General features: G+C 39.2%; 2 protein-coding genes across 2 annotated transcripts; both read right to left on the bottom strand.

Annotated features, from left to right (window-relative positions):
- Window positions 1-10,493: 10,493 nt before the first annotated feature.
- On the bottom strand, window positions 10,494-11,247 carry LOC144630027 (uncharacterized). The gene has a single exon (XM_078488304.1). It carries the CDS (start codon window positions 11,245-11,247, stop codon window positions 10,543-10,545), a length of 705 nt encoding a protein of 234 aa, XP_078344430.1. The 3' UTR covers window positions 10,494-10,542.
- Window positions 11,248-11,972: 725 nt separating this feature from the next.
- LOC144629710 (histamine H2 receptor-like) lies at window positions 11,973-12,905 on the bottom strand. The gene has a single exon (XM_078487931.1). The coding sequence runs from the start codon at window positions 12,903-12,905 to the stop codon at window positions 11,973-11,975; it is 933 nt and encodes a 310-aa protein (XP_078344057.1).
- Window positions 12,906-14,489: the final 1,584 nt, after the last annotated feature.

The raw sequence follows: 14,489 nt of genomic DNA, 5'->3' as shown, positions 1-14,489 counted from the left end.
TAGGTTTTTCACTTTGGCTTCAGATTTAGTTTTTCAGATTTAGTTTTTCAGATTTGGCTTCAGTTTTGGTTTCAGATTTGGCTTCAGTTTTTGGAATCCAGTGCTGATAGTAGTTATGTACTAAAATCTCTAAGGCAAAAAATTTTTTGCCTCAGAGTGTAGTACATTACTACTGTCATCATCACGTGTGACGCTGTAGATTTTGATTGCACACAAAAATTACAAACATACTACAGGAGATCTGCTAAAATTGCAGTCAGGGATAGGCATAACAAAGTTATTAAAAGGTTTGTCACTGACTTAAAAAGCTTAACGTTGTATAACAACGTTAAAAACTAAAACAAGACGTTTCGACCCGAAAATCTTCGGTCTTCATCGGTTTTTAAAGGTCTTCAAAGCCGTAACGGCTTTATTTAACGGTTTTATTTAACGGTGAACCATTAACGGCTTTATTTAATGGTGAACGGTTAAAAAGAGCCGTTACGGCTTTTAAGACCTTTAAAAACCGATGAAGACCGAAGATTTTCGGGTCGAAACGTCTTGTTTTAGTTTTTAACGATGTTATACAACGTTAAGCTTTTTAAGACAGTGACAAAATTTTTAATAACTTTGTCACACAGGAGATCTATTGGGTTCTATGATAAAGGAAGCTCTCTAGCCAATCGGATAGCTAATGCTGATAAATATTTATGTTTCAAGGTGGTTCATAATTTCAGTCTTGACAGACACTGAGTTTGGGGAAAGGGGAGCTAGTAAATTTTTACCTAAACTTAAATGTATTTGGATCACCGTTAAGTTCCTTTTTTTGCTTTTAATGATTCCACGATCAGTACCATGGTTGTTGGTAGGCCTAGATGCGACATATTATATAGTGTTTTCTTTAACGTATATAAAAAAAAGCTAGGCTTGGCCTATATTTCAGAAACGCTTTACTATTTGATTTTTTCGATATTATAATTCTATTGACGCCCTCAAAATATAATGAAGCTCATAACAAATATTCCACAAATCTATTGAGTATTATTGTGAAGGAAGCTCTTTCGCCAAAATGACAACGAGTTTAAGAAATTAAGGGAAGCTGCTAAATTAAGTACCTAAGCTAAAATGCATTTCCATTTTGTCCCTTAATTGCATGAGTACCAGGGTTGTTATAAGGGTAGATGTGACATCTTATATATTGTTTTCTTACCTTATCTTCCAATAGAAAGGTGGCTTCATTTTAGAGAAGCTGTCACTATTTAATTTCTATCACAGCATTAAAATTCTATATTAAAGCTCGTGGCGTAAAGCCCACGTCCTAGAGCTGTGCTTTTAGCCTTGTAGTATTTTTTTCTTCACACCCATTTGTAAAATACTTTACTTAGTTCAATTCATGTTATTCCCAAAAACTATCAAATATGTTTCCGTGTGTTTTTAACTCTAAATGTGCGGTTGCTTTTAGTTTCAAACAAAAAACCCACAGAGTTGCTAATGGATCACGTAGCAAATGAATTATTTCTGAGGAGCAGCTGTGATGGTGACGGAACACATTCTATAATTTTCAAAATTCAATTTATACAATATATACCCACTCATTATCCGAATTGACTAATTGAATAAAAACTTGATAATCGGCGGCTAATGGCACTCTCATCCTTCAAAGATTAGTTCCTTTTGATGATGGAGAATCTTGCACAATTTGCATTATTTTTAAGCGTAGGTCAAGCGATGACATCTATGTTTACACAAGAGTTTTTTTTAGCCTGAGAGAACCGCTACGTTCAACAACGTGAGTAATATTGCTACAAATAGCTGGGTGACGTTTCTTCTCTTAAGACGTTTTCACAAGAAACCTCATTCGACTTTTTGCGCAAATACTCTCTAAGCATCAGTTATCATCAGCATTTTTTCTCATCTTCTAATTTCTTCGATTCGTTTTTCTTTTGTTTTTGGCAATGCTCTTATCATTTTTGTCTTCGCGCTCATTTTACCGCATCTGACAATATCTTAAACCTCGAAAAAGAGGAAATGGCATAAGAACAAATAAATAATTACCCAATCACCAGTATTGAAAATGATACTTATTATCAATGGAGCTGTGTATTGAGCTTGTTCTGCTCATATTGTACACGTATAATTAATTTAGATCACAGTATTTAGCTCATTTAAAACTTTAATTGACCATAAGGACCTTAATTTAATCAACGTAAATCATTTGTCGATAAAATTTTAACTTCTAATAATATGCGATTCCAGCTCTTTAAAAAGCTGTTGTGCTTCAAAATGTATCTTGATTGAAAATGCTGTTCGTAGCGATTTTTTTGCTTCATATTGAGCAGCTATACAGCAGCTATACGGTAGCGCTTTCAACTACGATTATTATCACCGTTTTGTCACCAGTGGCAGTGGCAGGAAACGCCTTAATCGAAGTAGCAATTTGGAAAAACCGGCCTCTCAGAAAACCATCATATATTATCCTGTGTGGTTTGGCTTTAACCGATTTTTGCACAGGACTAATCGTCCAGCCTTTTCATTCTGCAACCATACTGATCTGCTTAGAAAGTCCAAAGCAAACGAACAACCAAGATTCCTTCTCTGCTTATGCTAAAGATATTGCTGGAGGATGTGGTGCCTACTTTACCTCCCTGACGCTCTTACTTATCACCCTGATGTCAGTTGAAAGATGGCTCCACATAACTCGTCCATCTTTGCTAACTATGCGACGAAGCTTTTTGGTCGTGCTTGTGGTGTCGATTCTTAATAATAAATAATAAAAACTTTATTTATCCTGAAGGGCCAATCAGTGATCATTCTTATACCAGTTACAAAATTTATCTTTTTATATATCTTAAGGAAATCTCATCCAATCGCCATGAATATCATTGTAATAGTCATTTTACTGTTTTTCCTTACTACCACATCGATCGCTTATCTTGAAGTTTTCCGAAACATTTATCGTCAACAAAAGCAAGTTTATGCAAGTAAACAATGTCCACAATCATGCTGGTGCGCAATGAACTTGGCTAAATACAAGAGGTCAGTGATCACAATCCTGTTTATATTAGGAACATTCTACATAAGCGTATTGCCTCTTTTTCTCTTCGCTATACTTCATTTATTGTACAGTCAGTCTCAATCACAGTTCATGTTGACAGTATCGGTAATGTTTTTATTTTTGTCTTCTTCACTCAATCCTGTCATTTACCTTTGGAGGATGAATGATATTCGTAACGCAGTGAAGCGGTTGCTAAAGCAACTGTTTTGTAAGGAAAACTAGCTAGGAACTTTAACTTGAAACTCATTTAAGTGGTCTGCATGGTCTTAAAAGTAGATCATATTGATATAAATATGAACATGATTTAAAATAACTGAAATTAAGAGCTTGTTATCTAAGCTTGTTACTAAGTTTCTGTATAAACATGTTTATGAATGAACGTAAAAGACATACCAGGATACCATAGTTACGTCGTTTAGACAATTATACCACATCCAGGTCATATTTAAAGCACACTATACCTACCCTGGCAATATCGATAAAAGCCGTTAATGAGGATATATGGACTTTTTTTTGTTCTAAGTTTTAAAAGCAATCATTCTTAAAACGTCGTGTCAATAGGCTTAGATGTGAGGAGAGAAGAAAACAGTGGTAAATTTCAGCTGTTTCATTTTGATCCTTATTGACACTCGTTGGGATTGGCAGTAGCAAATGTATTTAGAAAACCAAAACAACGTTGGAAAAACCAGAAGTCGAAAAAACCACTCAGATTATATTTTGGTTAAACGATAAGCGAAAATTTTACCCAAACATTATCTACGTTTCATGTCACAAATATCGCAAATATCATATCGCCTTTAAAGAAACCTAATACCCGCGACACTTTCACGACTGACCGTCCAATATTGCAACCTTTTCGCAAATGTTTAATTTTCCCGTTTCCATCCCATTATTATTAATTCACTCAATTCAAACTTTAAATAAAAGCCAAAAAGATTTAATTGGATATACGTCAATCAATTTTTCTGTGATATTTTACCCTCAAATGCTCAGGAGGTCAGGGTAGTCCCTGTAGTAAACTAAACGGGGAGGCTCAGTCCGAAAGGGGACATTTTCCAGGTTGAGGGCTGCTTAAAATAATAGGTTTTTTACGAGTTGAAGTATAGGGCAAGGAAAAAAATATTATTTAGACATTTAGAATGCCTTTCAAATTGATTTCAACAGCCAAACATAACAGCCGATTCATCCAAGTATAGTAAGGGTTACTCAAGTAGAAAATTTTATTAATGGCTGCATGAAACTATACTACAGGCTTGCGAATTTAAAGGGATAACATGACGTACCTTTTCTGTCCAAAATGGTAATGAAAGGGTAAGGGATTGACCTCGAGGTAGAGTCCCATAAAAACATAAGTAGCCCCAGCCTCCCTCCCCCTCTCTGGAACCGGCTCTTTAAAAGAAACAACTGCCGTGCTTCTAAAATGTATTATGATGGTATGATGGAAATGTTTCCCTTGCACAGTTTCTTACTCTATATTTTAACAGCAACTGTTTGACTTCCACAATAAGACACTTTACAGCGAAATACAAGAATAGCATACATACACAAAAAACAGCCGTCCTCTATGAAGCGATAAAAATGTGGAAAAGGAATAAAAATCTCCAAGGAAACTCTTAACAGTAGCATCAATATCAAACAAATCGATCAGAATGACGAAGCATTTTTTATCATTTGCATCAAAATGAGTAAACGTCAAAACGATGTACCGTATTTTCTGGATTAAACGCTGGTATTCTGAAGTGGAGTTGTAAATAACCCCCACAAGCATTTATTTAAAGTATAAAAGATGTCGCTTTAAAGGAAACATATATGTCTGTCAAAAAAATGTATAAAAATCCTTGCTTTATAACCAAATAAATTGAATGCGTCAAGTAAACTGGTAAGACTAATAAAAACAACTTTTATAATCTCCTTCGATAACATAGCAATAACATCTCTTCAAAGGCGGACATATTTCGACCTCGTGCTCGCAGTCACGCGCGCGAGGGATCATGGGTAACTTTTACTCATGGCCAGCGGCCGCTACGTAAACGCCGGGACCCCCAAAGCAAGTTTGAAATAAACGCCTGGGGCGTTTAAATGAGAAAATACAGTAAGTTAATATTTGAGGTTTTTCGTTAATTGCTTAGGTTAACTGCCTTGTTCAAAAACGCCATTTAGCCTCCTTGAAAACAGTTCCTTCAAGGGTTGCAATCGTTTTTACATGTCGTCGCCGCGAAGAGCCACAGGTTTGGCTTTCACACCACAACTCTTACTCTTGTGCCCTTGACTATTAGAAAAGGTCAAAATGTGACGCGTGAAGAGGTTAAGAATTGGGTTTACACTTTAGTTCCATTGGTCCCTTTACTAATTATGTACCTGTACTGTACAATGTATCGGGAGGCGCGGTGGCCTAATGGTTAGTTAACTGAACTCCGGATCAAACGGTCCAGGTTCGGGCCCTCTGGGGCACTGCGTTGTTTTCTTGGGCAAAACACTTTACTCTCTCTCCACCCAGGTGTACAAATGGGTACCAGCGAGTTAACCGCTGGGCGGGGGGTTTCCCCGCGATGGAATAGCATCCCATCTAGGGTGGAGTAGAAATACTCCTAACCGCTTAATGCTACAGAAACAGGGAAAAGAGAGAGGTCGGAAAAGCTTCAGCCTGATGAGCCACTTGGCACGGCAGCAGGCTTAACCTTTTACCTTTTGACTGTACAATATATCTCTTTTGTTTGGCTGTTCTCGTAATTTTTCTTTTCGATCCTTTTGTCCAGTAGCGCAGTGGCAGAAATATCTAAATTAAGGCTGCATTTAGGAAAGTCTTTGGGACCATTCCTGGTGGTTTTTCTCAACCGATCTCTAGAAGAGAACTAGTTTCTGGTACGTTAACAAAAAAAAGTCGGCCGAGATTAATTGCTTACATGTAGATCAAAATGACCCACGTGTTTTCGCCCATGTAAATTGCAAAAAAGTCATTATTTTGTCTCCACTCCACAACAAACAACAACACACGCTTTGAACCAAATAAGTTTATTTTGGGAGGGCCTGGCGAGAACCAACCCGAACCCCATACATATCCCTACACTATTTTACAATGTTCACTTACATTTAGAGCACATTAAAAACTCTGGTTACAGAACACATATTAAACTAAATTAGATGACTGACATTACAAAGTCGCTACGACGTAAGCTAGACAAGGCGAAAGGGCGCCAGTTAGGCAGAATTTACAAAGAAAACCCACGCCTAGACCTACATTTCCCAGTAAGCTCTCAGGCTTAGTGCCAGTTAGGCTGCCAGTTAGGCTAGGGAGCAAATCTAAATCACAAGCTAAGAGCCAGTTAGGCTGGAGAACCACAACTCCGATAAGACAGGAATCTAGGATCTTGTCACACATCTCATATGTCGTTTTAACGACGTGGACGAAAACGCGAAGCAGAGGCCACTTAGGCGGAATAAACAAACGAGAAATGTAGTTCAAACTGAAGTAAAGGATAATATATTACTGAAAAGCATATCGTTAAAACGTTGAAAATGAAAAACGAACGAAAAAAAGCCCTAAAGCGAACAGAGCTGAGCAACCGCTTACAAAACAAATACGGTTAGACGGAGGCCAGAAAAACCTGGTATAAAAAACCCCAGTGGGGAAAAAAATGCCAGGAAACCTGGGTAGAAACCAAGGCTCAAGCTACAGGCCAATCCTACGTGGCTATACAAAATGAAATAAAAATAAACGTTATATACTGCAATGAGTGTCTATTACAACGTTATTATACTGCAATGAGTGTCAATTAAACATTACATTATGAACTGAAGACCAAGAACGCGGTTGGTTCTGAGGCCTAGATGACAAGCACGTGCTATACCCTTCCTTATATAGCCCTACGTCATTACCCGTGACCCCACAGCCTGGAACCCAGGCCTAGTTGTATCTCGTGCCGACAAAATAGTAATTTCAGTCTTCTTCGCGAGCTCATTCGCCAGAAATAACATATTTTGTCTCCACTCCACAACAAACAACAACACACGCTTTGAACCAAATAAGTTTATTTTGGGAGGGCCTGGCGAGAACCAACCCGAACCCCACATAGAGCGACAAAGTATTGGGCTAGGACGTGCTTTATGGGCTCACGATTAAAGCCCAAGAAATTTGGAAACTGAAAGCCTTTGTGCCAGGTCATCATCGACGTAAGTATCTTTTGCTTGTACAGATTTCCAGCGGCCGTGTCGCTGAAACACCCGGTCATTGACCCCACTGTTAGCTGCCATGGTGGCACCACCCGAACGCAGAGAGTGCAGACCAAACTTGGAAGGGTCGGCCCCAACACTTTTCAAGTCCCGTTTGAAAGCTTCGCGAATAGAACTATAACTGATGGGCCTATCGGGAGCAACTAACTTGCAAGAACCCTTCCCTCGAGAAATGGGTCTAAAAATTAAATCCCTGGAATCAGGAGAAATGTTGAATGTGGAGAGATACCTTTTAAGCAGTTTGACAGGACACGCGCAACTAGAAAGCTCAGAAATAATAACTTCGTCTCCCCTGCGAAGTTGGTCGTTCTTACTTTTTAGGACTTTAATGACCATGAATCCCTCATTAAAGGAAATGTCATTCCTCCTAATTCTGGAAACGTCGTCAAATCTAAAGAACCCAGTAAATGACAGAACATACATTGTAACATTACGTAACTCAACCGGGATGTCGAGGTTCGATTTGCCGATAATATCCAGAATCAAACTAGATGAAATAGGTTCCTTGCGGTTAACGATACCGGCACCAAAAATTCTTTTAGAAGCAGACCTGACCGCCTCGACTATAGGGTTATCCGTGGGTGAGGGAATACCGGCCATACTATGAGCCCACTTAATACCATAAAAGGCCGAATCTATAACGCTAGGGGAATGGGATTCCTCTAAAAGATGCTGCAAATATATAGCGACATGGAAGGGGCTAGCAGGGAAAACACTCCCATTAAGCTTACTGAGGGCGAAGTCCTTCCACTTGCGGTACGCACGGAAGTACAATATTGATGTACTGTCGGCCTTTGACGAAAGGACTGTCGTCTTTACTCTGTCAGCTAGTCCCCTGATTGAGTCGTCTAGAAGATCTTCCTGATCGACGTCCCAGAAACCGTAGCGAAAAACGTCTAGGAAGAGACAAAAATAAGTGAGAAGCACTGAACAAACAACAATAAAAAACGTGTGCCAAGAAACCAATAAGAGAAAATGTACAAAACACTGGAATGAACAAAAGACAAACAAGCAACATAATAAATCCTTTAATAGCAAAAGGCAAGCAATATGGTAACAAGGACAATAACAGGAAACAGCCTATGAAAACAAATCTAGGCAGCGACTAGATGCAAGAGTCACACTCTCCCAGTTTTTTAGTACAAAACCCCATTAAACATGAAGGGGGCCTGGGACGACGGAAGTCCAAACGAAGAGCGACAACGTCGAACTCAAGCGGTCTGGAACCGAAAAGGGAATTGCGAGCTTTCCCTTGGACAAATAACCCCTGAAAGTTGGGCAGGTAGACCCAGTCAATCACAAAGATGCTCCAGTGCACCCCGTCCAGTGTACAGGCGTTCCAGAAGAAGGACGATTTCCACACCGGAAGTACTAGGGTTCCCCTAGCTTTACAAAGTTCCATATGCTTTAAAACTCTGACAACGAGGCAAATTGGGGGACAAAGCCAATTATCGTCATATCCCCAATCCTGAGAGAAGGCGTCGACAGCCTCACAGCCCAGCTGAAAAAATCGAGAGTTAAATCTAGGTAACTTAGCATTGTAGTTACAGGCGAACCTATCAACAGTATGCGGACCCCAAAAGCTATTAATTTGCTGAAAAATTACATCACTGAGAGCATAATCATCAAAATCGATAAGCTTGCTGATAGAATCGGCTGCCTCATTGAGATCCCTCGGGATCCACTTAACATCGAGAGATATGCGATACTCGATACAAATGTGAAAAGCTTGAAGAGCTAGCTCCTGTAAATCGGACTTCTTGCTGCCGTTGAGGAGAATGGACTCAACGTTTTGGTTGTCAGAATACCAAATGACTTTGGAATCAGACAAACGACTAGCAAAGGCTTCCAAAGCGAGACAGACAGCTTTGAGCTCTCTCCAGGTTGAACTTTGAACACTTTCCGCTGGGGACCAATTCTGATGAAATACCAAATCGGAGTCAGACTGGACGTACGCACCACAGGCTGAACCGGAAGCATCGGAAAAACTCACTTTGACCGGAAGCGATTGAACTCCCCAATAAACTTTGCCGTTGAGGGAATGAACATTATTCACCCAAAAATTGATCTCTGAAATGGAATCCTCCGACAAGAGAACTTCGCTATCCCAGGAAAGGGCAGAGTTCACAACTGAAAAAAGGTGTCTGGTCATAATGCGGCAAACTGACCCCACGCAGCTAGAAAGCGAAATAATCTGGCCTGCTACGCTAGCGACAGTTTTAACGTGAACGTTGCGGGGAGGCGGCTGAGATGACAATGTCCCGAGATCAGTAGTCAATTTAGCAATACGATCATCGGTAGCTTTAACAGAGCCATCAATGGTGTTGAGAATAACTCCTAGCCAAGTAATAATCTGAACGGGCTCCCACAGGGACTTATCCTCATTAGGGACGAAACCAGACTTGGGCAAACCAGAATGAACAATTTTAAAAACTGTTTAATTTGGCAGAAATGTGATCGGCTCCCCCTCCTAAACCATCGTCGAGAAAAATAGCAATAGGTATACCCCGACTTCTCCAGGATTTCTGAAGCGGTTTAAGCATCTTGGTAAAAATAAACGGCGCAGAAGAGAGGCCAAAAGGAAGAACGCAAAATTGAAAGTATCTGAAATTTCCAGTGCCAAAATCCCACGCGAATGCAAGGTACTTGCGGTGCTCGGGAAAAATTTCAATATGATGGTAACCAGACTTGAGATCGAATTTGAATAAATAAAAACCCTTGTCAAATATCTGCGTGGCCACAGACAAGTCTTCACACCTGAACTTCTGCTTGAAGACGAACGCGTTCACGTGTCTAAGATCCAAAATAAGCCTTTGTTTACCCGAGCTGCGCGTGGAAACGGAAAGCGGATTAACAATGTTCGGCGCGGAAAAAATTTCTTCAATGAGGTTGGAATCAAGAAGGTCATTAACGGCTTGAGACACAAAATGACTGTTAGAACGTGCGGAGGCATTGTTAGGTTTGAAGAAAGGTGTCGGAAGCTGGAAAAAAGGAATTTGGTATCCTTGACTAATGACATTCAGAATAAACTGAGAAACTTCCAACGAACGCCAAAAATCAATACACTTTCTAAGCCTTCCCCGAACTGAGGGTTGACGAGAAGAATCAATGTCAGCAGAACACTGTGAATCTTTAAACGCTTCCAAAACTTGGGAAGTAAGATCGCAAGAAGCTGGAATGCAATCGATAATTATCTGACTATCACACAAAACTTCAGAGAACGAATCACTGGAGTTAAAATTAGAACACACTACACCTGATAAATTCTGTTCCTTTAGTCATTTTGGAGCTGAAGACGACTGTTTGGCCATCAGTGGGCAGCCTGCTCGCCAATGTCCGGGCTTGCCACGAGCATAACAGGTACCGATATTAGGTCGACGGGACGCCAAGGCAGGAAAGTAAGAACTGGGCTGAAAGGACTGCGGCTGAGGTTGTGAGCTTGTTGAAGCAACTGGCCCTTGGTTAGGTGAAGGTTTCTTCCCGGTAGTCGATGGTAAAGCCTTCTTCTTCTTGCGGGCGGAAATTGCTGCACGGGCGCGACGCTCCGCACTGAAAATTTGTTTTTCATCGTCTGAATCATCTGCCAGATCGTGTTGTTTGTACTCATCGACAGTACCCCAGCCAAACTCCGATTTGTCGGCGAGAAGTATGTGCTTTTGCCGCTCATTAAGTAGTTTCTCACCTTCTGCGAGGTCAGATTTTACTTTTTCCAGCTGCGATTTCTCAGCGGCGGACTTAGCGCTGTCAATCGTCTCAGCAATCTTCCAGTTGAACTTGTACTGGTCCTCGTTTGCTCGTCTCTTGAACTTATGTGGCTCGTTGTACTTTAGTTTCTTGATTTCGGTCAGTTGTTCTTCGGCCTTGGTATCGTTGGCGCGTTTGATCTGTTGTATAGTGTCGCCAAGAAGATCTTTGAAAGAGGACATTAGCTGGTCGTTGTTGGCCTTGATAAGATCAGAGACTTGTTCTTTAGTAACCGACATCGCGAGAAAAATAAACGTTAACTGAAGACCAAGAACGCGGTTGGTTCTGAGGCCTAGATGACAAGCACGTGCTATACCCTTCCTTATATAGCCCTACGTCATTACCCATGACCCCACAGCCTGGAACCCAGGCCTAGTTGTATCTCGTGCCGACAAAATAGTAATTTCAGTCTTCTTCGCGAGCTCATTCGCCAGAAATAACATTTATCTTAATATATCTGTCCTATTGTTGATAATTAATGTCGTCGTGTAGTATTATTTGACAATGTCACAACTCAAATTTTTCAGCTGTGCAATGTTTAATTAATTTTTTGCTCACTTGCTTTGTTAATTAGTTGTTACTGACTTAAAAAAAAACATATCAAAAATATATAAGAAAATTAAAGTGCTTTAAAAATTATTGGTCCTGACACGTTTCGTAAGGAAGAGCAAATTATTCAAAGACACAAAACACTGATTCAGATTTATTTACTTTTTCTGAAGGTGAATTTTAATTTTTCATGTTTGAAAAAACTACAGCCGATGTAATACATTTCAGAATGATAACGAGGGAAAGAAAACAACAACGTAATGTTGAGGTTGAGGAAAGCGGTTAGACGCGTTAAATTACAAAATAATCTATCTTTTTACATTATCAACCTTCTTTTAACCACTGGTCCTATGAACATTACAGTAACTTAATATTACAAAGTCAGCTAAAAGCAGTATCTCTCTAGTTTTTCTTTTTAGCAAATGAGTTGCTTCACTCCGTTGCGAATATCATTCATTCTCCAAAGGTAAATACAAGGATTGAGTGAAGAAGACAAAAACACGAATAGTATCGAGATTACAAAACCTAACTCTACCACAGACTGATCTTTGAGAAAACGATAACACCCAAAAAAGACAATAAAAGGCAAGTAACTAATATAAAATAATAGTTCAATGTACAGGATCGTAAATATAGATTTCTTGTACTTCGCCAAGTTAATTGCCGGTTTACCAAAATTCTGAGATGGTTCGCTGGCTTGCACTTGTTGTTGATGACAACGAATGATTCGGAAAACCTTGAAATAGGCAGTTGATATGGTTACAAGACAAAACAACAATGAGGCGAAGGAAATAGACAAGACATGTTCATAACTACCTGTTAAGATGTTCAATGAGCGAAATACAGCGATGGGGATTGGAGCGAGAATTATCCCTGCGACAATAAAACGTGCTCGACGCCCAGTCACCGAAAATCGCTGAGTCATGTGTAGCCAACGTTCAATCGACATACATGTGAGAATTATTACCGTCATGCTCATAAAGTAACTTCCAAACCCGCCGCTTATAACTCCCGCCAAAAAGAGAAACGATAGTCGATCTTCGATTTCCTGTGATTTCTTTAAACAGATTAACTCGGATGCAACATAAAAAGGCTGAGTGATGAGTCCAGTAAACAAGTCGGTGAAAGCCAATCCACACAGAAGAAAGTAGAATGGAGTTCGTAGACACTGATTTCTCCAAACTGCGGCCAAAATAAAAGCATTTCCTGTCACTGCTATAGGCGACAAAAGAGTGATAATTATTAAAACTGATAAAATTCCTTTGTTAAACACAGGATCGTGTGTTCGTGCAACGCCATCAAAGCTACAAAGGTGGAAGTAAGTAGTTTCGTCAGTGATATTCGACATGACGACCTTGCTGCAAGCGAATTACTTGACGGATATTTACTGGAACTTCAAGCTCGCTTGAAGGGTGACTTTTCTCTTAACTAGTAGTATAAGTTGGAAGTAATCCAATATGGATCTTTGCGTTTAAACTTCTCTTATAATATTTTTGATTGATTTCTTTTCATAACAGTTCCTTCATAAAACGAACAACATAACAACAGTCACAAATTTAAAATGTCATATGATTTCTTAATTGATGAAAACACTCATGTTTATTCACTGCCTAACAGGAAATTAATTAATTTCGCTAGAAAGTAAAACGAAATAATATTTTTGCTTGTTTCGATAAAAAATAAGATGGTTAAATAAAGATTAAGGAGTTTAAAGGTTCAAAGAAAACACAGATCACATTTGCTATAGAGACTGTTTCAAATCTTTAAACGTAAGTATCCTATTTTTAGATTCATGACATCCGAATTGAAATGTCTTCATAGTGAATATCAATTAGAAAGGAAAACTAACACTTCTGAGTGTAGAAAAAAAAAGCCTGAAGAAATTGGGTCACGCTTGTATTTAGCCTCTCTGTTAACCCTAATCTTGTTGCCAACATTTTGTGAACACAGGAAACTTATATGGGGGCGGCTAAAACTCTAATAAGCGACAAAATTTTTTCCAGTAACATATGTTGCCTGGGGCCCGTTTCTCGAAAGCCCCGGAAACGTTTTGAGCCCGTTAAGCGATTTAGAATTATTTATATCTTAATACAGAGACGTATACAGGCCTGAAACTTTGAATGAAGGGAGCCTCTGTTCATATTTAAAATATGCGAATAAAAGTCTGCTCTGTAATCATAAGGTTTAAAATTTTTGCTATCGCTTTCCTGGTGCGAAAACGTTTTGGGACCTTCGAGAAACGGGTCCCAGGAATTCTAGTACAAAATAAGACCATATAAAAAATCTGCTTGGTGGCGGTATCAGTCGCTTCTGCTTTTAGATCTCTGATCCGAGAACAGATGGACACCTATAAACTGCCGCCAAAATCAAAGACTTTCCTATCGTCCGCGCAGAATTGAATTTTCTAACATCACACAGCAAGACTGTGGGAAGGGTTTAAGGAAATGTGGTCAGACATTGCAGCCTTTTTTGTCAAAAACCAACTTTTATACAATATACTTTTATTACATAAATGCAGATTGATTAAGGTTCCAAATGAAGGAAACATCAAATAATAGGTTTATATAAATAATTTGGCTGCTTTGCTAGCTATAACTGTCACTCGAAGAGCCAACAAAATGACAACACAATATTGCTTATTAGCTGTTACGTCCGCTACACCACACTGCATGTCATTTGAAATCTTATTCGTGTATAGTTCATGTTTAACTCTTTTTTCACACTTCTGAAGGCATCAGCTTAATTTTTTATGAACTGTTCCTTGATATTCGTCTGAGCAATGTAAAATTTTATTCAGAATTCATAAAAAATTTAAACAAGGTTACGTAAGTACGATTTCATGTTAGATTGAGTGTCAACACTTCCAAACAGCACTGCAATTTTTAATTAAGTTTTATTTATCCTTCCGCGGTGATTGCACATCAATATTTCA

This window comes from Oculina patagonica, chromosome 11 (genome assembly GCF_052425735.1).
Source record: "Oculina patagonica isolate OP01 chromosome 11, crgOcupat, whole genome shotgun sequence".
Taxonomy (NCBI): Eukaryota; Metazoa; Cnidaria; class Anthozoa; order Scleractinia; family Oculinidae; genus Oculina; species Oculina patagonica.
Note: the sequence above shows the minus strand (reverse complement) of the source record. Positions and strands in the feature narration are given on the sequence as shown.